Source organism: Bombina bombina, chromosome 4 (genome assembly GCF_027579735.1).
Source record: "Bombina bombina isolate aBomBom1 chromosome 4, aBomBom1.pri, whole genome shotgun sequence".
Lineage (NCBI taxonomy): Eukaryota > Metazoa > Chordata > Amphibia > Anura > Bombinatoridae > Bombina > Bombina bombina.
This window is the reverse complement of record NC_069502.1, coordinates 1,040,932,906-1,040,957,603: the sequence shown is the minus strand read 5'-3', so window position 1 is coordinate 1,040,957,603 and position 24,698 is coordinate 1,040,932,906. Positions and strand designations below refer to the sequence as shown.

The window sequence follows — 24,698 nt, the reverse complement described above, 5'->3', positions numbered from 1 at the left end:
ACACCGTACGTCCATGTGTGTAATGCTGCCTGACTGAGACATATCCCTGTTATCTACATCCTCTGGCAATAATGGTTGCGCATCACTCATTTCTTCCAACTGATGTGTAAATAACTCCTCTGACAGATCAAGTGAAGCGGCTGTGGTGCTAGTGTTAGTGGTGGCGGCAGGCGGGCGAGTGGTAACTTGAGAGGTGCCAGAAGCTAAGCTGGAGGAGGATGGTGCGTCAAGGTTCCGAGCGGAAGCTGTAGAATATTGGGTGTCCTGTGTTAGCCAGTCAACTATGTCCTCAGAACTTTTCGAGTTCAGGGTACGTGGCCTCTGAACACTGGGCATTATTCTAGGGCCAAAGGGAATCACAGCACCACGACCATGACGGCCCCTGCGGGGTGGCCTGCCTCTACCTGTCATTTTTTTTTTTTCTATTAGTGGTACTATGCGTACAAGCTACTGTGACAACAGATATGAGTGGCACTGTGCACTGGCAGAAGTTGGCAGAGTAGACGCTGTAGGCCTGACACACACGCTTGCAGACAACTAACTGCTATTCAATCTATTACAGTCAAAATTGTATTTCTTTTTTAAATGTACACTACTGTTACACCAGATATGAGTTGCACTGGTGTGACACTGTGCCCTGGCAGGCCCTGAAACGCACACGTGTGAAGGAAACTGACTGCTATTATTTCACAGTCAAATTTCTAGTTTTTTTTTTAATGTACACTACTGTTACACCAGATATGAGTTGCACTGGTGTGACACTGTGCCCTGGCAGGCCCTGAAACGCACACGCATGAAGGAAACTGACTGCTATTATTTCACAGTCAAATTTCTAGTTTTTAATTAACCCCTTAAGGGACCAAGGCCATTTTTCAATTTCTTTCCCTTAAGGACCAGGGCTATTTTACATTTCTGTGGTGTTTGTGTTTTGCTGTAATTTTTCCTCTTACTCATTTACTGTACCCACACATATTATATACTGTTTTTCTCACCATTAAAAGTACTTTCTAAAGATACCATTATTTTCATCATATCTTATAATTTATTATTAAAAATATTATAAAATATGAGGAAAAAATGGAAAAAAACATACTTTTTCTAACTTTGACCCACAAAATCTGTTACGCATCTACAACCACCAAAAAAACAACCATGCTAAATAGTTTCTAATTTTGTCCTGAGTTTAGAAATACCCAATGTTAACATGTTCTTTTCTTTTTTTGCAAGTTATAGGGAAATAAATACAAGAAGCACTTTGCTATTTCAAAACCACTTTTTTTCAAAATGAGCGCTAGTTACATTGGAACCCTGATATCTGTCAGGAATACCTGAATATCCCTTGACAAGTATATATTTTTTTAGAAGACATCCCAAAGTATTGATCTAGGCCCATTTTGGTATATTTCATGCCACCATTTCACCGCCAAATGCGATAAAAAAAAAAAAATTGTTCACTTTTTCACAACCTTTAGGTTCTCACAGAAATTATTTACAAACAACTTATGCAATTATGGCATAAATGGTTGTAAATGCTTCTCCTGGGATCCCCTTTGTTCAGAAATAGCAGACTTATATGGCTTTGGCGTAGCTTTTTGGTAATTAGAAGGCTGCTAAATGCCACTGCGCACCACACATGTTTTATGCCCAGCAGTGAAGGGGTTAATTAGGGAGCATGTAGGGAGCTTGTAGAGTTAATTTTAGCTTAAGTGTAGTGTAGTAGACAACCCAAAGTATTGATCTAGGCCCATTTTGGTATATTTCATGCCACCATTTCACCGCTAAATGCGATCAAATAAAAAAAAATTGTTCACTTTTTCACAAACTTTAGGTTTCTCACAGAAATGATTTACAAACAACTTATGCAATTATGGCATACATGGTTGTAAATGCTTCTCTGGGATGCCCTTTGTTCAGAAATAGCAGACTTATATGGCTTTGGCGTTGCTTTTTGGTAATTAGAAGGCTGCTAAATGCCACTGCGCACCACACGTGTTTTATGCCCAGCAGTGAAGGGGTTAATTAGGGAGCATGTAGGGAGCTTGTAGAGTTAATTTTAGCTTAAGTGTAGTAGACAACCCAAAGTATTGATCTAGGCCCATTTTGGTATATTTAATGCCAACATTTTGATTTCACCGCCAAATGCAATCAAATAAAAAATGTTTTTCACTTTTTCACAAACTTTAGGTTTCTCACAGAAATTACTTACAAACAACTTATGCAATTATGGCATAAATGGTTGTAAATGCTTCTCTGGGATCCCCTTTGTTCAGAAATAGCAGACTTATATGGTTTTGGTGTTGCTTTTTGGTAATTAGAAGGCTGCTAAATGCCACTGCGCACCACACGTGATTTATGCCCAGCAGTGAAGGGGTTAATTAGGGAGCATGTAGGGAGCTTGTAGAGTTAATTTTAGCTTAAGTGTAGTGTAGTAGACAACCCAAAGTATTGATCTAGGCCCATTTTGGTATATTTAATGCCACCATTTCACCGCCAAATGCGATCAAATAAAAAAAAATTGTTCACTTTTTCACAAACTTTAGGTTTCTCACAGAAATTATTTACAAACAACTTATGCAATTATGGCATAAATGGTTGTAAATGCTTCTCTGGGATCCCCTTTGTTCAGAAATAGCAGACTTATATCGCTTTGGTGTTGCTTTTTGGTAATTAGAAGGCTGCTAAATGCCACTGCGCACCACACGTGTTTTATGCCCAGCAGTGAAGGGGTTAATTAGGGAGCATGTAGGGGGCTTGTAGAGTTAATTTTAGCTTAAGTGTAGTGTAGTAGACAACCCAAAGTATTGATCTAGGCCCATTTTGGTATATTTAATGCCACTATTTCACCGCCAAATGCGATCAAATAAAAAAAAATTGTTCACTTTTTCACAAACTTTAGGTTTCTCACAGAAATTATTTACAAACAACTTATGCAATTATGGCATAAATGGTTGTAAATGCTTCTCTGGGATCCCCTTTGTTCAGAAATAGCAGACTTAAATGGCTTTGGCGTTGCTTTTTGGTAATTAGAAGGCTGCTAAATGCTACTGCGCACCGCACGTGTTTTATGCCCAGCAGTGAAGGGGTTAATTAGGGAGCATGTAGGGAGCTTGTAGAGTTAATTTTAGCTTAAGTGTAGTGTAGTAGACAACCCAAAGTATTGATCTTGGCCCATTTTGGTATATTTAATGCCACCATTACACCGCCAAATGCGATCAAATTTAAAAAAAAAATATTTTTTTTCGCAATTTTAGGTTTCTTACTGAAATTATTTACAAACAGCTTGTGCAATTATGGCACAAATGGTTGTAAATGCTTCTCAGGGATCCCCTTTGTTCAGAAATAGCAGACATATATGACTTTAACCTTGCTTTCTGGTAATTAGAAGGCCGCTAAATGTTGCTGCGCATCACATGTGTATTATGGCTAGCAGTGAAGGGGTTAATTAGGTAGTTTGTAGGGAGCTTGCAGGGTTTATTTTATCTTTAGTGTAGAGATCAGCCTCCCACCTGACACATCAGACCCCCTGATCCCTCCCAAACAGCTCCCTTCCCTCCCCCACCCCACAATTGTCCCCGCCATCTTAAGTACTGGCAGAAAGTCTGCCAGTACAAAAATAAAAAGTTTTTAAATTTGTTTGATTTTTTGTTAGCATATTTACATATGCTGTGGTGTAGCATCCCCCCTTAGCCCCCAACCTCCCTGATCCCCCCCAAAACAGCTCTCTAACTCTCCCCATCTGCCTTATTGGCGGCCATCTTGGGTACTGGCAGCTGTCTGCTATTATTTCACAGTCAAAAAAAGTGTTGTTTTTTTAAATGTACACTACTGTTACACCAGATATGAGTGGTGGCACTGGGCAAGTGGGCACAGTATACACTGTGAGCCTGACACACACGCTGGCAGGCAAGCAACTGCAATTAGATTACACAGGGAAAAAAAACCCAGCAGACTGATTTTCTAGCCCTAAAAAAAGCTTTTTGGGGTGCTGTCCTTACAGCAGAGATCAGATGAGTCCTTCAGGACTGTAGTGGACACTGAATACACTAGCCTAGCTATCGATTTCCCTATTAAATCAGCAGCAGCTACACTGTCCCTCCTCTCACTAAGAATATAGCTTCCGAATGAATCTAAAATGGATGCTATCCAGGAGGTGGGAGAGTCTGGGAGGGAGGGTCTGCTGCTGATTGGCTGGAATGTGTCTGCTGATGAGGTACAGGGTCAAAGTTTACTCAATGATGACGAATAGGGGGCGGACCGAACATCGCATATGTTCGCCCGCCGTGGCGAACGCGAACAAGCTATGTTCACCGGGAACTATTCGCAACATCAATTACCCGACAATCAGTAAGGTAGCAAAATCATGTCTGACAGTGGGCCAATCATGTCTGATGATCAGTAAGTTGGGACAATCGTGTATGACAATCAGTAAGTTGAGGAAATTATGTCTGACAATCGGTAAGGGTGGGGCAATCGTGCCTGACAATCAGTAAGGTGGAGCAATCATGCCTGACAATCAGTAAGGGGATGAAATCATGCCTGACAATCAGTAAGGGTGTCGGGATAGTCTAACCTCAGAGCTGTGGTAAACTGTTACGCAAGATAAAAAAATTACAGTTACAGTGCACATCTGTTACAAATTATTTTAAAAAAATTGCATAAAAAGTTAAAAGGGCTCAAAGATATGAGGTCTCAGGTGTTAGAAAGAAAGGCATGCATAGGGCTTTAACATAGCAATACATACATAAACATGTCTAAATATGTATATGTGTGTGTATATACTGTATATATATATATTTATATATATATATATATATATATATATACCTGTATATAAATGTGTGTGCATTGCAGCCCTTTGCAGTCAAGTAACTGAAAAATGTAAAATCATTTACACAATATTCATATTTAAGTGTTTAACTGTGTATGTACTGTAAATATTTCATATGTTCTTCACATAGGGGAATATGTTCTAAGTATTTTTAAATAGATATTCCTATATATAATCATATATATCTTTTAAACAATTTTTATTAGGTTTTTAGATTTTCACAAAAAGAAAAAAAAACATTTGCAAAAGTCGTTGCACAGAAAGTATAAATAAACAACTTACAGGATAATTTGTAGCTGTTTTAGGCAAAATAAATATACAGTCAATCTCCAAAGGCATTAGGCTTATCACATAAGTGTTATTTCATGTTATCGCTTATTAAGGAAAATAATGACTGATTTGTTCAATTTAATCATATTGGGTGTATTTGTATAGTTGAGTGATTTTGTAAGGTAAAGTATTAAATTTGTCTATTTTGCCTGTTATGTGGGGGTCTGGTGATATATATATATACTGACAAATTCCTTATTATTCATTTGTTTGCTTTCATTTTCGTGCTGCGTTTATTCGAATATTCGCTTTTTGTAAAGGAGACGAATATCCGTGTTTCATTAATGAATGTGTATTTGTAACGAAACAAAGGCACATGTCTACTAAGCAGACAAAAGAAATCTATTGTATACTGATGTGGTCTACAATAAAGCTGAAACAGGTGTCCATATGTGATTTCCTTTGCTGCATTCTTCAATCCCTGCTATGCTATAAAGGTGCCTAGAACAACATTGCAATAGCATGAGGGATTCAGGATACTTGAAGCAAATACTGGTCAGATATTTTGTCGCTTATTTACATATGTTTTACCTGGGCTCCTCTGCTCCAATAACAAACACTAGCAGTTCAGGTTTTCCAAGGGATGTAGAGATGGGCTACAGGGCGTATTATGGCCTAGGCCAACAAGGCCGGTGCCTAGGGCATCAGATTTGGGAAGGGCATCACATCTGTCCTATCCTCTCTCTTATAGCCAGAACACAGTACAGTGAGCAATAAAGTGCAGGCTTTTACAGAGAAGACAAGGCACATGCGCTGATTAAGGTCGCTCTTTACAGGCAGTGCTCCTTTAAACCGTTGCTTCATTTAGAGCCGCCAGCATTTTTGCATTGGGAGCGTTCTTGTTGAGAAACTTGACCGGGGATATGCTTTCAAGGTGAGGCTGGAGGAGAAGACCTTGTGCCGATATGCTGCCGCCCCTTGTCAGCTGTGGTGGATCTGGGAGTGCTTATTGCAGATCTTAGTAGCTAACAGACTGGATGTGTCTGTGTACTGTTAGATCAGCTTGTGATATGTAATCACAAACTCTCAGTGCTGATGTATGTTAGCTACTAATAGCTAGCTTTCGCTGCATTCATGAACCCACTGAGTAAATAGTAAACGGACACTTAAAAAGTTTAATTACTTGAATAATGGTAATTGTGTGTTCTTTGTTCCCTCCCATCCTCTCTCTCCTTTCTCCCTCCCTTCCTCCCTCAACTTACTCCTTCCCTCAACTCCCTCCCTTCTTTCCCTCCCTCCCTTCTTTCTCTCAACTCCCTCGCTCCCTTCTCTCTCTCTCTCTCTCTCTCTCTCTCTCTCTCTCTCTCTCTCTCTCTCCCTCCCTCCCTCCCTGCTTTTCTTTCCTTCCATTTTTTCACCTGCCCTTCTTTTCTCTCCCTTCTCTCAGGGAGAAAATGGTATGAGATGCATGCAATTCAATCCACCTGTATGCAAGTGTTCTGCTAGCCCATTTTCTTTTGAATTGTTATGAAAAAAATTTTTTTTCACACTAGCCCCAAAAAAATATGAAGTGGAATAAAGGCCTAAAACCTTGGGGGGGGGGGGAGCAGAATTTTGAGTGCCTATGGCAGCACTAAACATAAATATGCCACAATAATCTATTGAATAATATAACAAATAAAGAGGATTTTTTGTATTCTTGGGCGTAGTGTCTATAGGACTTCTAAAATGCAATAGGTTTAAATTCAGTTGTTTGTGATGTCTGCTTAATCATCTGTATTTATTTCTCTTCTCTATATTTTACAGTTAGAAGATGCACAGAGTAAGAGGCAAGAAAAACTGGTAGAAAAACATAAAGAGATTCGTCAACAAATATTGGATGAAAAGCCTAAGGTAAAGTGTTTTGTTTCTATAGCAACTTTATTCACAATTCTCCTAAAGGGACTCAAAACCTCAATTTTTTTATTCCATTATTGTGATTGAACATACCATTATTTTTTTTCAAAATTACTTCTTGTAGCAAATTTGCTTCATTTTCTTGGTATTCTGTGTTGTAGGAGCAGCAATGCACTACTGGGAGCTAGCTGAACAGTCACATCTAGTGAGCCATTGACAAGAAGCATATATGTTCAGCCACCAATCAACAGATAGCTCCCAGTAGTGCATTGCTGTTCTTGAGCCTATAGTTAAGCTTCTCAAAAAATATTACAGTGAGAACAAAGTCAATTTGATATTAGAAATACATTGGAAAGTTGTTTAAAATTGCAGGATTTATCTGGATTATGAAAGTTTCATTTTGACTTTACTGTCCTTTAAATATTTCAGAAAATCAACTGTAAAATTAATTTTGAATTAAAATAAATACAGTGAGGTCTGTACCTAAATAATCCTAAATTGGAATAAAAATGTATTCTGTCTTTAATGTTGCATTAAATGTTTGGATTAAAGAAACATTAAACACTCAAATTAGAGAATGTTATTACTGCTTTAGAATTTGTTACTCTCTGGCATCCAGAGGGTTAATGCTTGCTATTCATAGACAGATACATTAAGAATATTATATATTTTACATTCTGAGGTGTTTTGTGCACAAAATATTAAAAGCCTTAGCAATAACAGTGAACACTGCTTTATATCATACATTAACCTTATTGGCCGTTATACGTTTTTCTATTAGAACTGAATCAAGGAGACAGTGTTCTTAAAGGGCGGGAAATAGAATGAAAAGGTGTGACATAAATGTGCTACATTTGAAAATAAAGTCATCAATATCATAAATTCAATAGAAGTTAGTTTGAATGGTATTCTAGCGATGTCACCTTTAATTGATGGATCTTTCCACTGCCAATGTGTGCTTGCTCTTCCGCACCACAGCTACTTAATTTACTTGGGTTTTGAAATATGACATGGAGATCGAAAACAATATTCAACTTGCTGCTATCATTATTAGGATCTATTGTTTAATGGTTTCACTTAATTCTTTTGTGCCATGAGTTACAATATGGAGCTTTTCAGATACACTACATAAGCAGTGTGGACAGAGATTTAACACTCCTGTAGATACACATTTAAGCCCTTTGCTGCTAGAAATGTCTGTTATTTTCTGTTCCGAATTTATTCATGTTACTCTTTCTCCCCTTTTTATTCTTCATTCACTAACATTTCCCCATCTAAACATTATCCCATTATAAGCTTATTGCAGCATTTCTAATTAAGCTTGAATTGTAGAATTTTACAAAGCCCCTGCTGTCTATCCAGTACAGGTGTTTTTTTTTCTCAGTTGACAGTAAGCTAATCAGAAGCATACTAAACCACTGTGTAGCAGCATTCACACTGCTCATGCTCAGAAAGAGGCCAATGATTTGCATGTTGCCACCATTCCGAACATGTGCAGTGTTTGAATTTAGGAGTACTGAGCATATGTAGATATGATCCACATGTCCTTGCAGGGCAGGGTAAAAGCTGCCATTGACAAAGAAGTATCTTTTAATAGACATTTTTTTTTTTTTACTAATACAGCTGTAGTGCTTCTATTCAAAACTGAAATTGAATTTTCCATTGTGTCTGTTGTGCTTCATTACTTTGTACCTCTACAATGTAAATATCCTCAATAAGAAATGTCAATTTTGTTATAGCCAAAAACTTGCACGACTCCTTAACAAAAAAAAAATGTTTGTTTTTTTTGTCATGGGATACATATTTTACTTTTATATTTAATATTTTTTCAAGTATTTTTGCATAACAAAACATTGTAAATGAGTAATCAAGAAATGTTGAACAAGGCCCTTAGGAGTGAGTATGTTAAATATTTATCTTAAACAGATTGTACTATGTATTTAAAATATTAACATTCCAAACACTAAACACTGGATTTAAAGCGACACTCAACACTAGAAGTTTTGTTGTTTTAAAAGATAGATACTCCCTTAATTACCCATTCCCCAGTTTTGCATAATCAACACAGTTATATTAATACACATTTTGCCTCTGTAATTACCTTGTATCTAAGCCTCTGCCCCCTTATTTCAGTTCTTTTGACAGACCTGCATTTTAGCCAATCAGTGCTCACTCCTCTGTAAATTCACGTGCATGAGCTCAATGTTCTCTATATCAAACACATGAACTAACACCCTCTAGTGGTGAAAAACTGTCAAAATTCATTTAGATTAGAGACGATCTTCAAGGTCTAAGAAATTAGCATATGAACCTCCTAGGTTTAGCTTTCAAATAAGAATACCAAGAGAACAAAGCAAAATTGGTGAAAAAGTAAATTGTAAAGTTGTTTAAAATTACGTTCCCTATTTGAATCATGACAGTTTTTTTGGACTTGTCTGTCCCTTTAATTTTTTACTTACTATTTAAGAAAGCTAGGTGACTTTTTCTAAAGTGTTCCGATAAGTGTTTCCACTTTATTTTTGATGTTAAATACATGTTCAGAGAACCTAGTTCTAATTGTTTGGTTCTTCCAATATAGATTAGATGGCAGCTACAATAAAGCATGCATACTGCATACATACTTTTGCAGGATAGTCTATGTTTAATAATATACTCTCTACATTTATCAGAACAAAAGAAGGTATTTCCAATATCTAATGCGTGACACATATTTCACCTTTTGTTACCGCACTTTAAGTTCCCCTTCTTCAAAGATAACCAATTTAAATTCACCACTTGGGAAGAGTTGGAAAGCAAGTTAGAGGGAGCCAAATAACTTTTTAAGATCTTTATTCCACCTAAAAATAATATCCACTTTATATATAATAGTGGGACTAATGATAGAATCAGACTTCAATATTCCCTAATGTTTATTCACAATCTTTTTGATAATGCTAGCCCCTTCACTATAAGTGGTAATGAACCTAATTGATTAATGTTTACCTTTCTTATCAATTTCTCTGGGGGTTAGCAAGGTATTTCTGTCTACATAATCTACTCTAATTTTGGCCTTGGTAAAGATGTCTCTAATATATCCTTTCTGAATATATCTTTCCCCAAGTTTAGCTGCTCCCATTTCATAATCTTTCTTATGTGTGCAGTTTCTCTTATTACATTGATATTGGCTATTTGGAATATTATTTATTCAAGATTTTAAATGGCCACTCTGAGTACTAAAAAAGCCATTTTTATCAGTTGGCTTCCTATAGTTTTTAACTGCAATGTGTCCTCTCTGGTCATGGAACAATATGAGATCAAAAAATTCTACATGTTCGCGAGAAATATTGCTCACAAACTTCAAATTTATAGAATTACCATTCATATGTTCCATGAAATTATGACACACAGATTCAAGTTCCTTTCATATCAATTATGTTATGTCTATATGGGTTGTTTTCCCAAATATACCTATTTTAAAAAAAAAATCCTATATAAGTTTGCATACAATGGGGCAGAGGTTGTCCTCATCACCGTGCCCTGAATTTAAATATAGTGGACATCTTCAAACTTCAAAAAAGTTATTGTGATGAGAGCAGGATGTGATGTCACTAGTTTGGGGGCGGGGCTGAGGTCCGGTGTCTGTGTCGCAGTTACTTTAGTACAATCAACCTGACTAGATGTGTATTGCTATGCTCTGCAATAAAATAGAGTTGTACCATCATTGCTGTGTCCTGCATATGTCCTGCATCTCATGACATGGTTTCAGAAGTTCTGGACTGCGCTTCTGTTCCTGATCGATTGCAATGTCAAAGTTTACCCCACCTGAGCCTTTTGACTTCTCTCAGCCTGCAGCTTGGCCCACATGGCGTCAGCGGTTTCAGCGCTTCAGGATTGCATCCAAACTGAACAAGGAGAGTGGTGAAGTACAAGTTAATTCTCTTTTATACTCTATGGGGAAAGATCTGGAGCCAGTATTCAATGCTTTTATTTTCCAAGAAGGGGAAGAATTTAACTTTGATATAGTTATGGATAAACTCAGTGCCCACTTTGTGCCCAAAAGAAATGTGATTCATGAGAGAGCTTGTTTTCACAAACGTAATCAGCGTGTGGGAGAATCTGTGGAGTCATTTGTGCGCAGCTGAATTCTGTGAGTTTGGTGTTGCTAAAGAAGAGCAAATCAGAGACAGAATAGTTATTGGAATTGCAGATGCTGAAGTCTCACTGAAGCTGCAGTTAGAGCCTGATTTAACATTAGATGGGGCTATTAGGATGGCCCGCCAGAGTGAACTGGGGAAAAAGCAAAGTGCTGATCTGAGGTCTCAGAGTATTGTGGATGAAGTGCAACAGTCTAGGAAAAATGCTAGTGAAAGGCACAGTGTGAGCGGTAGATCTAAAGTACTGGAAAGGCCTAGAAATGGATGGGCGCAACATGCTCGATGCACGCGGTGCTACCGTGCTCATGATCAGAGTGTTATATGCCCGGCCAGGGATAAAAGATGCAGGAAATGTAACAGAATGGGCCATTTTGAAGTGGTGTGTAGAACTGAATACATTAAGGAGATGCAGGTGGACGGTGACCAGCAGGGTCAGGAAGTGTCTTTTGTGGGGTCCGTTGTGGAACGGCCAAGCTCAGAGGAAGATTGGAAAGTTACTTTTACTGTAATGGGAGACAAAGTTGATTTTAAGATTGACACAGGAGCAGATATTACTGTAATGTCTTTTGCTGAATTTATGAGACTGCCTCGACAGCCCCAGCTGGCGAAGGTTACTACAAATGTCCATAGTCCTGGTGGCCGCATTGATTGTGCGGGGAAATTTCTTGCCAGCTGTGAGTACAAGCAAAGAAAGTTCACCATGTGGGTGCATGTGATTCGAGGTCAGTGTGTTAACAATTTATTGAGCAGAAAAGCAGCCTGTGACTTGGGCCTCGTGGCCAGAGTGAATTAAATTTCCGAAGATATGTTTGGCAAATTGGGCCTACTAAATTGCAAACCGGTCCATATAGCACTTAAAAGTGACGCAGTCCCATACAGTATTTCTACTCCTCGTAGAATCCCGTTCCCGCTCATGCCTCAAGTGGAGAAAGAGCTTATGCGCATGAAGTCTATGGGGGTTATTGAAGAGGTTGTTGAAGCGACTGATTGGTGTGCCCCCATTGTTCCAGTTACAAAGAAAAACGGAAAGGTGCGCATCTGTGTGGACCTGAAAAGGTTGAATGAGGCGGTGAAGAGACAGAGATTCGTGCTGCCGACATTAGAAGATATAGCTCCGAAATTGGCTGGGGCGAAGTTCTTTTCCACATTAGACGCTTCTAGCGGCTTTTGGTAGATCCCCCTGGATCCAAAGTGCCGCAAACTGACTACCTTTATCACACCGGTAGGTCGGTTCTGCTTCTGCAGACTCCCTTTTGGGATATCCTCCGCTCCGCTCAAAGGGAAATTAGTTCTCTCCTGAGTGACCACGTGGGCACAGCGGTCGTCATGGACGACATTCTAGTGTATGGGTCTACAGTGGAGGAGCATGATCAGCATTTGAGTTGTGTGCTGCAGGCTATCAAAGAGTCTGGGTTGAAGCTGAATAAAGAAAAATGTCATTTTAGGAAAACTGAATTACGCTACTTTGGGCATATCATCAACGGGGATGGCATCAAGCCAGACCCCGAGAAAATTCGTGCTATTGAACAGATGAAGAGCCCCTCTGATGTACATGAGCTGAGACAGATATTGGGCCTTGTAAATTACGTGGGCAAGTTTCTTCCAGATTTATCAATGGTTTTACACCCTATCACAGAGTTGCTTAAGAAAGATGTTGCCTTGGTCTGGGGACCTTCGCAAGAAAAAGCTTTCCTGCATGCCAAGTCCCTGCTGGGGTCTGCCCCAGTGCTGGGGTTCTATGACCCTTCAAAAAAGACTGTGGTTAGTGCTGACGCAAGCAGTTATGGGTTGGGAGGCTGCACTCCTGCAGCTGAACGAAAATAAACTACAGCCCATCACCTACTGTTCCCTCCTACTGTGGAGGAAAAGCTTATGCGCATGAAGTCTATGGGGGTTATTGAAGAGGTTGTTGAAGTGACTGATTGGTGTGCCCCCATTGTTCCAGTTGCAAAGAAAAACGGAAAGGTGCGCATCTGTGTGGACCTGAAAAGGTTGAATGAGGCGGTGAAGAGAGAGAGATTTGTGCTGCCGACATTAGAAGATATAGCTCCGAAATTGGCTGGGGCGAAGTTCTTTTCCACATTAGACGCTTCTAGCGGCTTTTGGCAGATCCCCCTGGATCCAAAGTGCCACAAACTGACTACCTTTATCACACCGGTAGGTCGGTTCTGCTTCTGCAGACTCCCTTTTGGGATATCCTCCGCTCCTGAAATCTTTCAAAGGGAAATGAGTTCTCTCCTGAGTGACCACGTGGGCACAGCGGTCGTCATGGACGACATTCTAGTGTATGGGTCTACAGTGGAGGAGCATGATCAGCATTTGAGTTGTGTGCTGCAGGCTATCAAAGAGTCTGGGTTGAAGCTGAATAAAGAAAAATGTCATTTTAGGAAAACTGAATTCCGCTACTTTGGGCATATCATCAACGGGGATGTCATCAAGCCAGACCCCGAGAAAATTCGTGCTATTGAACAGATGAAGAGCCCCTCTGATGTACATGAGCTGAGACAGATATTGGGCCTTGTAAATTACGTGGGCAAGTTTCTTCCAGATTTATCAATGGTTTTACACCCTATCATAGAGTTGCTTAAGAAAGATGTTGCCTGGGTCTGGGGACCTTCGCAAGAAAAAGCTTTCCTGCATGCCAAGTCCCTGCTGGGGTCTGCCCCAGTGCTGGGGTTCTACGACCCTTCAAAAAAGACTGTGGTTAGTGCCGACGCAAGCAGTTATGGGTTGGGGGCTGCACTCCTGCAGCTGAACGAAAATAAACTACAGCCCATCGCCTACTGACGGCTGCAGAGTCAAAATACGCTCAAATTGAGAAAGAGTGCCTGGCTGCAGTTTGGGCCTGTGAGCGCTTCCAGTGCTACCTAGTGGGTTTGGAGAAATTTAGTCTGGAAACTGACCACAAACCGCTAGTCCCTCTAATCAACTCTTATGACATTGACAAAACACCCTTGAGATGCCAGAGACTTTTAATGAGACTGCTCAGGTTCAATGTTCAGGTGGTGCATGTGCCGGGGAAACAACAGGTTGTGGCAGATACACTATCCAGGCTCCTGCTGGCTGCTGCTGAAGAATCCTCCACAGAATCGGATGTGAAAGTGTATGTAGATTCAGTTCTGGCCTCTAAGTCCATTTCTTCAAGGAAACTGGAAGAGATAAAGAAAGAGACATATTTGGACACAGATCTGCAAGAAGTTATAAGGTACATAAAAGAAGGCTGGCCCGAGAGCCGGGCAGCCTGGATGTCTTTAAGTGCTTACCAGCCAGAGAGGTCGCAGCTCATGGAGCTGGAGGGGTTGGTGCTGTTCCAAGACCGCATTGTAATTCCTGTCAGCATGAGGAAAGAGATGTTAAACAGGATTCACGATGGCCACTTGGGCATTACAAAGTGCAGAGAAAGGGCAGCTACGGCTGTGTGGTGGCCTGGGATCAGCTCCGACATTGCAAATCACGTGTCTAAATGTGCCTTTTGCCTGGAACGCCGGCCTACTCAGAGAAGGGAGCCCTTGATGTCTACTCCGCTGCCTGCGGGCCGTGGCAGAAAATAGCTGCTGATTTGTGTGAAATGCACCGGAAAAAGTTGTGATTGACTACTATTCCAGGTATTTGGAAATTGCACCCCTGAATGATATCACAAGTCAGGCTGTTATCATTCGCCTGAAGAGCTTGTTCGCCCGCTGGGGCATTCCAATGGAGCTGGTGAGTGATAATGGTATGCAGTTCGCTTCTTCAGAGTTCAGTGCTTTCAGCAGGGAATATGATTTTCTACATTCCACGTCAAGTCCACATTATCCGCAGGCCAACGGAATGGCTGAAAGGGCAGTTCAAACAACAAAATTCATTCTAAAGCAATCTGAGCCGTACCTAGCCCTCTTGTCATACAGGGCGACGCCCATTCAAGCCACCGGGTTTAGCCCGGCACAGCTGATGCTAGGACGCCAGATTCGCACCACTTTACCCTCAGTGGGTGTCTTCAAGCCGCCTGGCCCTGTCCCTTGGGACGAAGTCCTTAGGAGGGATGAAGAGGCCAAAAAGGGTTATTGTTTCTTCTACGACAGGAGACATTCTGTCAGGCCTTTACAGGAACTGAAAGCGGGCCAAAGTGTCAGAATTAAACTGGATGATGAGAAGAAATGGAAGACGCCTGCTACGGTAGTGGGCCGCTCTCCAGAACCAAGGTCTTACACAGTCCTTACGGAGGGAGGGACAGTTACACGCCGTAACTGAAGACATCTTCAGCCTGTACCTGAGAGTCTGGAACTGGATGCCTCAGTACCACCACCGGTGGGATCCCCTGTTCTAAGAGAGGTGCCTTCCCCTCAGCAAGATCACAGCGGGGATATATCTTTGTCTCCAGCAGACTCTAATTCACCATCTTCTGTATCAGAGGACAGTTCTTGCAAAATTACATCAAGCGGAAGAGTGGTGAAACTTCCAGCCCGATATAGGGACTGACTTTAGCTAGAACAGTGACTGGAAGTATGGGCAGAATAATCCCATGGTCGCTGTGGACTAGGGTAGTCTACCCCGATGTCCAAGTCAGGATGTAATTTATTTGTTCATGTTTTCTAACCTATTTGTTTTTATAATGTTCAAAAACAAAAATGTTGTTGTATACTCTGTTAGTGTACCTTGTTATCTGTTATATGCAAATGTATGCTTCGCCTTTGAAAAAGGGGAAGATGTGATGAGAGCAGGATGTGATGTCACTAGTTTGGGGGCGGGGCTGAGGTCCGGTGTCTGTGTCGCAGTTAGGTTAGTACAATCAACCTGACTAGATGTGTATTGCTATGCTCTGCAATAAAATAGAGTTGTACCATCATTGCTGTGTCCTGCATATGTCCTGCATCTCATGACAGTTATGATCTAATACAAATTTGATACCTTGAAGTATGAACTCAAGATGGTCATCTGGAATGTCCCATCTCTCAAATGCAAATGGCACAGTCTCCAACCCTAAAGCATGGAGAATGCAAGTATAGACTGCTGAGACATTGCATGTTACCCAGACAGTCTTGCTCCCACTTCAGTCCCTCAAATTTAGAGATAACATCCATAGTGACTCTCAAATAAGCTCCGTATGGAGCTTGATGCCCCTTGAAGGCTCACCAGAAGCAGAAGTTATGAAGCAGCGGTCTAAAGACCGCTGTTCCATAACTTGTCCGCCTGCTATGAGGTAGCGAACAGAAATCAACCCTATCAAATACGATTGGGTTGATTGACACCCCCTGCTAGTGGCCGATTGGCCGCTAATCTGCAGGGGGCGGCATTGCACCAGCAGTTTACAAGAACTGCTGGTGCAATGATAAATGCTGACAGAGTATGCTGTCAGCATTTATCGATGTGCAGCGGACATGATACGCTACTTCGTATCATGTCCGCTCGCACATTGATAAATATGCCCCCTAGTCTTTTTTACTACTAGCTTTAAAAAAATAATCACTATAGACCAAAAGATTGCTAGTTAGAGAGTTTACCCCCAAGATAATCAGTCTTCCTGGGGATTATTCAAGCTCTTGTGGACCTTGGGGAGGTGGTAGAAGATTGCTATTCTTGGATAATTTTAAAAAATTAAATTAAATTCATCCATATTAATTATTGGCTTATCCTTAGCTGACATAAAGAGAATACGCAGTTTTAAAAAAATCGAGATTTAGGGTTTCTGGACAGTATTGTACACATAGTCCTGTCCCCCAAAATGTACAAGGCTTCATCGTTTTAATGTGAACATGATCTGTGGCTGATGTGGTATATCAATGTCAATGCTAGATGGCTTTGAATACCCCACTTCTCAAAGCTTTGAATAGCCATGAGGAAGTCCCATTTTTTTAATTGTCATTTGATCTTCTCAGGGTAAGAAGGGATGTACAGCAAGTAGTACAAAACAATAACAGTACCATTTGTATGGAGCTTTGGGAAATCTTTTTAGTCAGCCTCTATTTGAAATCTAGATTATGACAGCAGTAGGCCATATATTTTGCACAATTACCTCCCATGTCACTTCCAAGTGCTAATAGCTTGATATCCATATTAATCAGAACATGAGGCAGCTACAGGCACACAATCTACAGCCATAGTAGCATGTCTCCTTCCCATGAAAGGGACATGAAACCCAAATATTTTCTTTCGTGATTTAGATAGTGGGCACAATTTAAAAAAAAAAAGTTTCAAATTGACTACATTTTCTTGGTACACTTTGTTTAAAGGCAGGGTAGGTACACGTGTCTGGGGGGCTATTTGGAAGCAGTTTTGCAAGAATACTTTTAACAATGTTATACATTTAAAATAACACTAGATGACATGTAGTGCTCTACATACCTAGGTATGCTTTCATAAAAAAATACCATAAGGATGAAGGTAATTTAATAATAAAAGTAAATTGGATGTTGTTTTTTAAATTATTATGATCTGAATCATACAATAAACACATTTGGGTTTTATGTCCCTTTAAAGGTACATTAAACACTTAGTACATTTATAAGAATAGTATTAACGTTACACCCCGCCTCTCAAAATAGAGTTCATTATAAATAAAAAAAATAAATGCACTAAGCAATGTTGGCACTTTAAAGTTGGTGGGAGTGGGGTGTTGGGAAAAAAATGCACTGAAAAGTGCCTTTACATTGCGGCCTATGGGAGCTGTGTATTCCCATACAACACAATGTAAATATATATGTATATGCTTATGTATTCATATACATATATATTTAAAAATGCTGCGCTAATTACTACCTTCGCTGCGCATTAGAACGAGGCTCCCATAGGAGCCTATGGAAGCGCACTCTTGTGAGCACAATGCTTCTTAGCAATGCGAATGCGCGCTAATATTCACATTGTGATATACTTGTAATGACAGCGCACATTATTTTGCTCTGGTATTACAAAGTGGAGCGCTAATATCCACTTGCAATCTAGCCCTTAGTGTTTAGTATCCCTTTAAGCACCGCATTGCAAAATAAATATTTTAAAATAATTTAAAATTGTAATTTTGTTAGTACAATGTACAAGGTTTCTTAAATCAAGTACATTTCACCTCTTGAAAATCCATGTTCCTGGTCTCCCTTGCTGTTACCATATAGGGACATATGTAATCTGAGCTAGCTAATCACTGTGCAGTATGTGATATTCCAGCCTTTTCTGGAAGAAAGTGGAAGAAGTACAATTTAAGAGGTATTTTACAACAAAAGCAGACAAAAATAAATAATGGATAAATAGACAGACAGACAGATAGATAAATAGATAGATAGATAGACAGACAGACATTGGAATTTGATTTATCTTCTAGATTACATAATGAATTTAATGTTCTAAATTTAGTAGAGATTCCTGGAAGTATTGCTTGCAAGCTTTAGCATATTGCAAAGATGATTTTGAAGTGTGCTTCAGTTCATCTATAACCATTTAATAAATAACCAATGATACACTTAGATGGTGTAAAGTCACTGACTATATGATTTATTTTCCAAAACACAGTGCAGTTCAAACTGCTGCTTAGAATACATATCACCCTCCTCACCTTTCACTCCTGCTCAGTGCCAGTACAACATAATACTGTAGCATTCTTTCTGCAGCTGAAATCACAGCTAATATTCCAGTGTTTGGATGTAGAGAGATGTGTATGTGCCAGTCTTTTTCCTTTCATCCTCATGATTTCCATAGTCTCAAGAATCAGGAAACAGTCAAGCTGCTTGCTGACAGCATAAATTGCTGGTACTGTTAGAACAAGCAGGTGGACGCGTATTTAAATGGCTGCCAACAATTCTATTATCATGCCACACACATAATCAGCATCTCAGACTTTGCTTGATACAGAAGCATTCTACGTATTCTTTCTTTTTTAATCATTATCTGTTTGAATTTGCAAGTATGCTAAAAAGCAATAGACAACCAATCAAAGCTAAATCTTAGCTAAAGCTGAACTTTAGTAATGTTATCATTTATTCATTTGTATAAATCTAATTTTTATAAAACTGTATCTTGCTTAGAGGTGGCAGAGTTCAGTTACCCAGGTCTCATTTGACCTGAGGCAGTGCTGTACAAAGTGCTGGACAGACAGGTTCCCTAGCTGTGAGTCTTATCCACCTGCCAGTTAATAACTTGGATCCAGCGTCTGTAACAACATATAGTATGCAAGACAAATGCATGCAACTGAACCTACCTAAATATGCTCTCAGGGAAAGGAGCTACATTTTAACAAAGGATGCCAAGAGCCCTGAGTAAATTTGATAGTATAAGTAAAAGTTTTTTTTTAAATTGTACTCCATGCCATATTCCGTTAATAGCAGTTATTAAAAGGCTTATCCTAAATCTTAAAGGGATATTCCAGCCAAAATTGCAATCCACATACATGCATTTCAGTTTTAAATGGAAGCATTTTTGTAATATTCACATATTAGCAAAGATGCTTGTAATAAAAGCTATAGCGGTTTTAAATGTGCATTTAAGTATGCTTCTTGCACCAGTATTTTAAACACACGACTTGCTCAGAGAGCCTAAGGTGCTTGTGCCATCTTGTAATATCTAATTTTCACCTGGATTACGAGTTTTGCGCTATAGAGGGTGCGAAACGAACGCAATAAAGGTTGCGTTATTTCACCATCCATATCGCTGCCATTACGAGTTTCTGACAAGCCTCCTTCTGCGTGCGATATGGTGGCGTTAAGCTCCATACCGCACAAAATCCAAGGGCCTATTTCACGTGCTCCTGCATGCTTTGCCCATAGACATCAATGGGGAGAGAGTTTTAGAAAAAAACTAACACCTTAAGTGCGGAATGAAAAGCTCTGTAATGCAACCCCATTGATGTCTAAGGGGGGAAAAAGTTAAGTTTAAACCTAATACCCTGACATAATCCCCAAGTCTAAACACCCCTAATCTGCCGCCCCCGACATCACCGCCACTAATAAAAGTTATTAACTCCTATTTCTCTTGTAAGGTGTATCCAGTCCACGGATCATCCATTACTTGTGGGATATTCTCATTCCCAACAGGAAGTTGCAAGAGGACACCCACAACAGAGCTGTAATATAGCTCCTCCCCTAACTGTCATAGCCAGTCATTCTCTTGCAACTCTCAACAAGCAAGGACGTTGTAGGAGAGAGTGGTTAAATATAGCTAGTTTATTTTCTTCAATCAAAAGTTTGTTATTTTTAAATAGTACCGGAGTTGTGCTATTTTAATTTTAGTATAATTGTTTAGTATAATAGTTATGTTAGGTTATTTTATAGTTTAAACTTAGTTTTTTTTTTAATTTCACAGGTAAGTTTTTATGTATTTTAAGATAGGTATTTTGTAATTTTAATTTAAAGTTAGAGGGTGATAGGTTTAGGGGTTAATAGTTTAATTTATTAGTGGTGATGTGTGGGGGCTTGCGGTTTAGGGGTTATTTGGTTAATTTAGTAGTGGCCATGTGGGGGGCTGGCGGTTTAGGGGTTAATAGGTTTAGTTAGTGGCGTCGGTGTCGGGGAGCAGCGGAATAGGGGTTAATAACTTTATTATAGTGGCGGGGATGTGTGGGGGCGGCAGATTAGGGGTTAATAAGATTTAAATAGTGTTTGCAATGTGGGAGGGTGGCGGTTTAGGGGTTAATAAGTGGTTTATGGGTTTAACGGATGAGTTTTGTGAAACATTTTTGTGGCGCAAAACTCATAACTACTGCTCTCAGATGGTGGTATGGATCGTGTCAGTAAAGGCTGTAACACAAGCATTTTAGCCTCACCGCACAACTTGTAATACCAGTGCTATGAAAATCCCACGCAAAAACGTAATTTTTTTTAGTGCGGGATTGACGTTGCGTTACAGTCTAAAATGCTTGCGGTATAGCTATATCGACACGACTCGTAATGGCTGTGTTACTGTTTTTATGCTGAAATTGCCATTTTTGTCAGCATTAAAACCGTAACGCACAACTCGTAATCTAGGTGTTTGTTAGTTGCTGACATGATATAAGCCCCTCTGGTGCTCTGAGCAGCTGCAGTATTTAAAATGCTGGTGCACTGAGAATATCTAGCTATGCAAATGCTAACACTAAAACAGTGATAACTTTTACTAGAAGTATTTTTGCCAATACATTATATTTATAGTGTAAATATGTTTCTACTCAAAGATGTAATTCTTACATGTGCATTTAAATTTTGAACGTAATGTCCCTTTAAAAGGGAACTCTTAAACATAGATTACAAGATAGAACCAACAAGAAGCACTCGTTTATATTTTTTGTTCAAAATGTATAAGGTTGCTTTATAATATATTTGTACTTGCAAGATAAATCCACCTTTGTATACTTTCATATAAATAATAACAACATCGATATAGTGCTTTACTCATGGCTGAGTTCTGCACTGTTAGGGCGCCACTCTTCATCCTGTCGGTGTTTCTCAGGAGGGAGGCAGTTCAGAAATAGTGCAATGGTGGACACCCTGGGCTAGCGATCACAGGGACAAGGTGTTTCTATGACCCCATGCCTTATCAGTGAGGAACCTCCATTCATGAGATCAGCGTTTATATCATGCTGCTGCTGGAAGCCTGCATGTGAGACTACCCAACAGCCAGTCTCAGTGATTGGATTATGTACTTAAAATGGAGCCTAGATTATATATATAATATATATATATATATATATATATATATATATATATATACACACAAATGTAATAATCCCCGCACTCAAATTAAGAAAAATATGTAATCCATCAAATTTATGCTGAAAAAGAAAATTTAATAAACAGTATATGAAAATACATAATAGAGGCACATATAAAAACACAAAGACTGGGCGTCCCCAGTCCAGATAAAACTGATTATGTCAGCAAAATACATATAGCGCATAAGAATATATAGAAACCATCAGAAAATGCAATAAGGCACAATGCAATCTTAATGGGCTATAGTGTAATCCAGGACAGGGATATAATACAGGTTCTCAACGAATTAACCCTTGTCACACCAGGTTTGTTTTTATGTCCATAGTCATAATGGGGTGGAGTGACCAGACAAGGGGTAACACGTTTGTGTGATACAGGTGGCTGTGTAGTATAGCAGAAGTTCAACGTTATGAACATATAAGCATTAAAGAAGCAATCACATATATGCAGCAAAATGTATCAAAGCAGCTTTTTCATGCAAAACTTGGTTAGTGCGGAACATTAAAGCAACAGTACCCTTAGCAAGCGTAGTACCATTCAGATAAGAACAAAAGGCAGCCCATGAAGAAAAAGATTTTTCCAGTTACACTCATGTCGTATGTTAAATTTTGAGCATGTAAATAGGTGTGCCTTAAGTTGTAGAAAGCTCTATGCATATCAGAAACAGATTCTCAAGAAAGTATCAGTGATACGTTAGTGTACATCCGGCACTCAAGGACTGTGTCCGCCGGTTATCACAGAGAAATCGTTCCATGAATGATTTCAACCAATTCTGTAGAGGCTGTGGTACCATGTTGCCAAAGGAAAAACAAATCCACTTGTTATGAGTAGTAGAAACCGCCACAAGTTTGTAGAGAAGAAAAAACGCCCCACCGTATCCCAGTCCAGCGTCTGACGTCACAAACAGGCGATGCGTGTTTCGGGCTACGCCCTTCATTTCTGCCTTTTATTTCTTCTCTGCAAACTTGTGGCGGTTTCCAGTACAACTCATATCAAGTGGATTTGTTTTTCCTTTGGCAACACGGGACCACAGCCTCTATAGAATTGGGTGTTATCATTCATTGAACGCTTTTCTCTGTGATAACCGGCGGACACAGTCCTTTAGTGCCGGATGTACACTAACGTATCACTGATACTTTCTTAAGAATCTGTTTCTGATATGCATAGAGCTTTCTACAACTTAAGGCACACCTATTTACATGCTGAAAATTAAACATACGACATGTGTGTGACTGGAAAAATCTTTTGCTTCATGGGCAGCCTTTCGCTCTTATCTGCATGCTACTACTCTTGCTAAGGGTACTGTTGCTTTAAAGTGAAGGTCAATTTTTGGGCTTTTAAATACATCATGTTGAAGATTATGTTTAAAACATTAAAATCGCTGACTTTATATGTTTAAAAAACTAACCCTTTGCGAAAAATTTGTATTTATAATGTTCCTCCGTTACCACGATTATCTCCGCCCATACCAGACTTCCTGATTCTGCTTTGATGACTTCATTTTTTTATTACAAGCGGGCTACGCTCGTGCACCCTTGTTATGTTTGAAATGCACATGCGTATGGTCAGCTCAATAGCGCATGCGTTTCATTAACGGCCGTCACATTGTATGCAGTAAAGGAAACAATTTTCGCGTAACATGGACGAACATGCCGATGATGACGCGCTATGTATTAACATGCATGCGCATTAGGTTTCGATGACGAAACTGAAAAGGGGCTGGACGCCACGGGGTTAAACAATTGATTGGAGCGTGAATATGTCAATCAAGGAAGGCACAATGACGGGCGGATTGTACAGATGAAACGGAGCGGTTATAAAAAGTAAAAATTAAAACTTTTGATTGAATTTATCAATAATTTGATGAATGAACCTCATACTGTTTTTAGGTAACATATTGAATACTGCTACCCACAATCCCAGACTTGACCTTCACTTTAATGTTTTGCACTAACCAAGTTTTGCATGAAAAAGCTGCTTTGATGCATTTTGCTGTATATATGTGATTGCTTATACGTTTATAACGTTTAACTGCTGCTATTCTACACAGCCACCTGTATCACACAAACTTTTTACCACTTGTATGGTCACTCCTCCTCATTATGACTATGGACATCATCATAAATTTGATGGATTACATATTTTTCTTAATTCGAGTGCGGGGATTATTACATATTTGTTTAGGTTCCTTTGGAGTGGACCTTTATCCCGTGCATTCTCTATATACATTTACTGATTTCTTTGCATTGTTATATATTGTATTGAGTGCTATTCTGAGATTTTGTGTGTATATATATATATATATATATATATATATATTTGTATTTTTTACCCCTAAATTTTATTATCTGCCCCAGGCGATAAATAGGTTAAGCATAATGAGCCAGATTACAATTGGAGCGTTATTTAACAATTTCGCTCAAGTGTTAACTGTGCTATAAGTAAGCTTTTTGCTCACGTCAAATTGGGCTTTTATTATGATTTGAAGGTTAACTGTTTTTGCTCGCCAAACTTATCTTAGAGTATCGTGCGCGCGATAACCTATTCCCCCATATAAGTCAAAAGAGCAAGAAAAGTTGGGAAAAAAACACCCAACTCGCGCAAGCCCAATCCCAAATTCCTGACATAAAAATATCACGTAGAAGGATTTGTTCCATTTATTCATTAATAGATATTTATACACATATATGATGGTGTTTTGGTATAATAAATAATATATATATATATATATATAATACCGTCCAGTTTACAGTGTTACCCTCCTATGGACATCCGCCTGGGTGCAGGAATGCAATAAATAATCCTCCAAACAAAATGCACTCGCAGGTCTTTGTAAAGTAAATCAAATTCTGTTTATTGGAACATTTTCAGGGACATCATCCCCTTCATCAGCATAACAAAAAGTGCAAAATATGTAACCTTATA

At 39.4% G+C, this 24,698-nt stretch overlaps 1 protein-coding gene across 2 annotated transcripts in view; it reads left to right on the top strand.

The window, feature by feature from the left end:
- PLCB1 (phospholipase C beta 1) overlaps positions 1-24,698 on the top strand; it is a 1,466,985-nt gene that overhangs the window by 1,303,779 nt on the left and 138,508 nt on the right. For both annotated transcript variants that reach the window (XM_053712164.1, XM_053712163.1), the window contains exon 31: positions 6,905-6,991. In XM_053712164.1, coding sequence (XP_053568139.1) covers positions 6,905-6,991 — 87 coding nt within the window. The remainder of the gene's footprint in view (positions 1-6,904; positions 6,992-24,698) is intronic.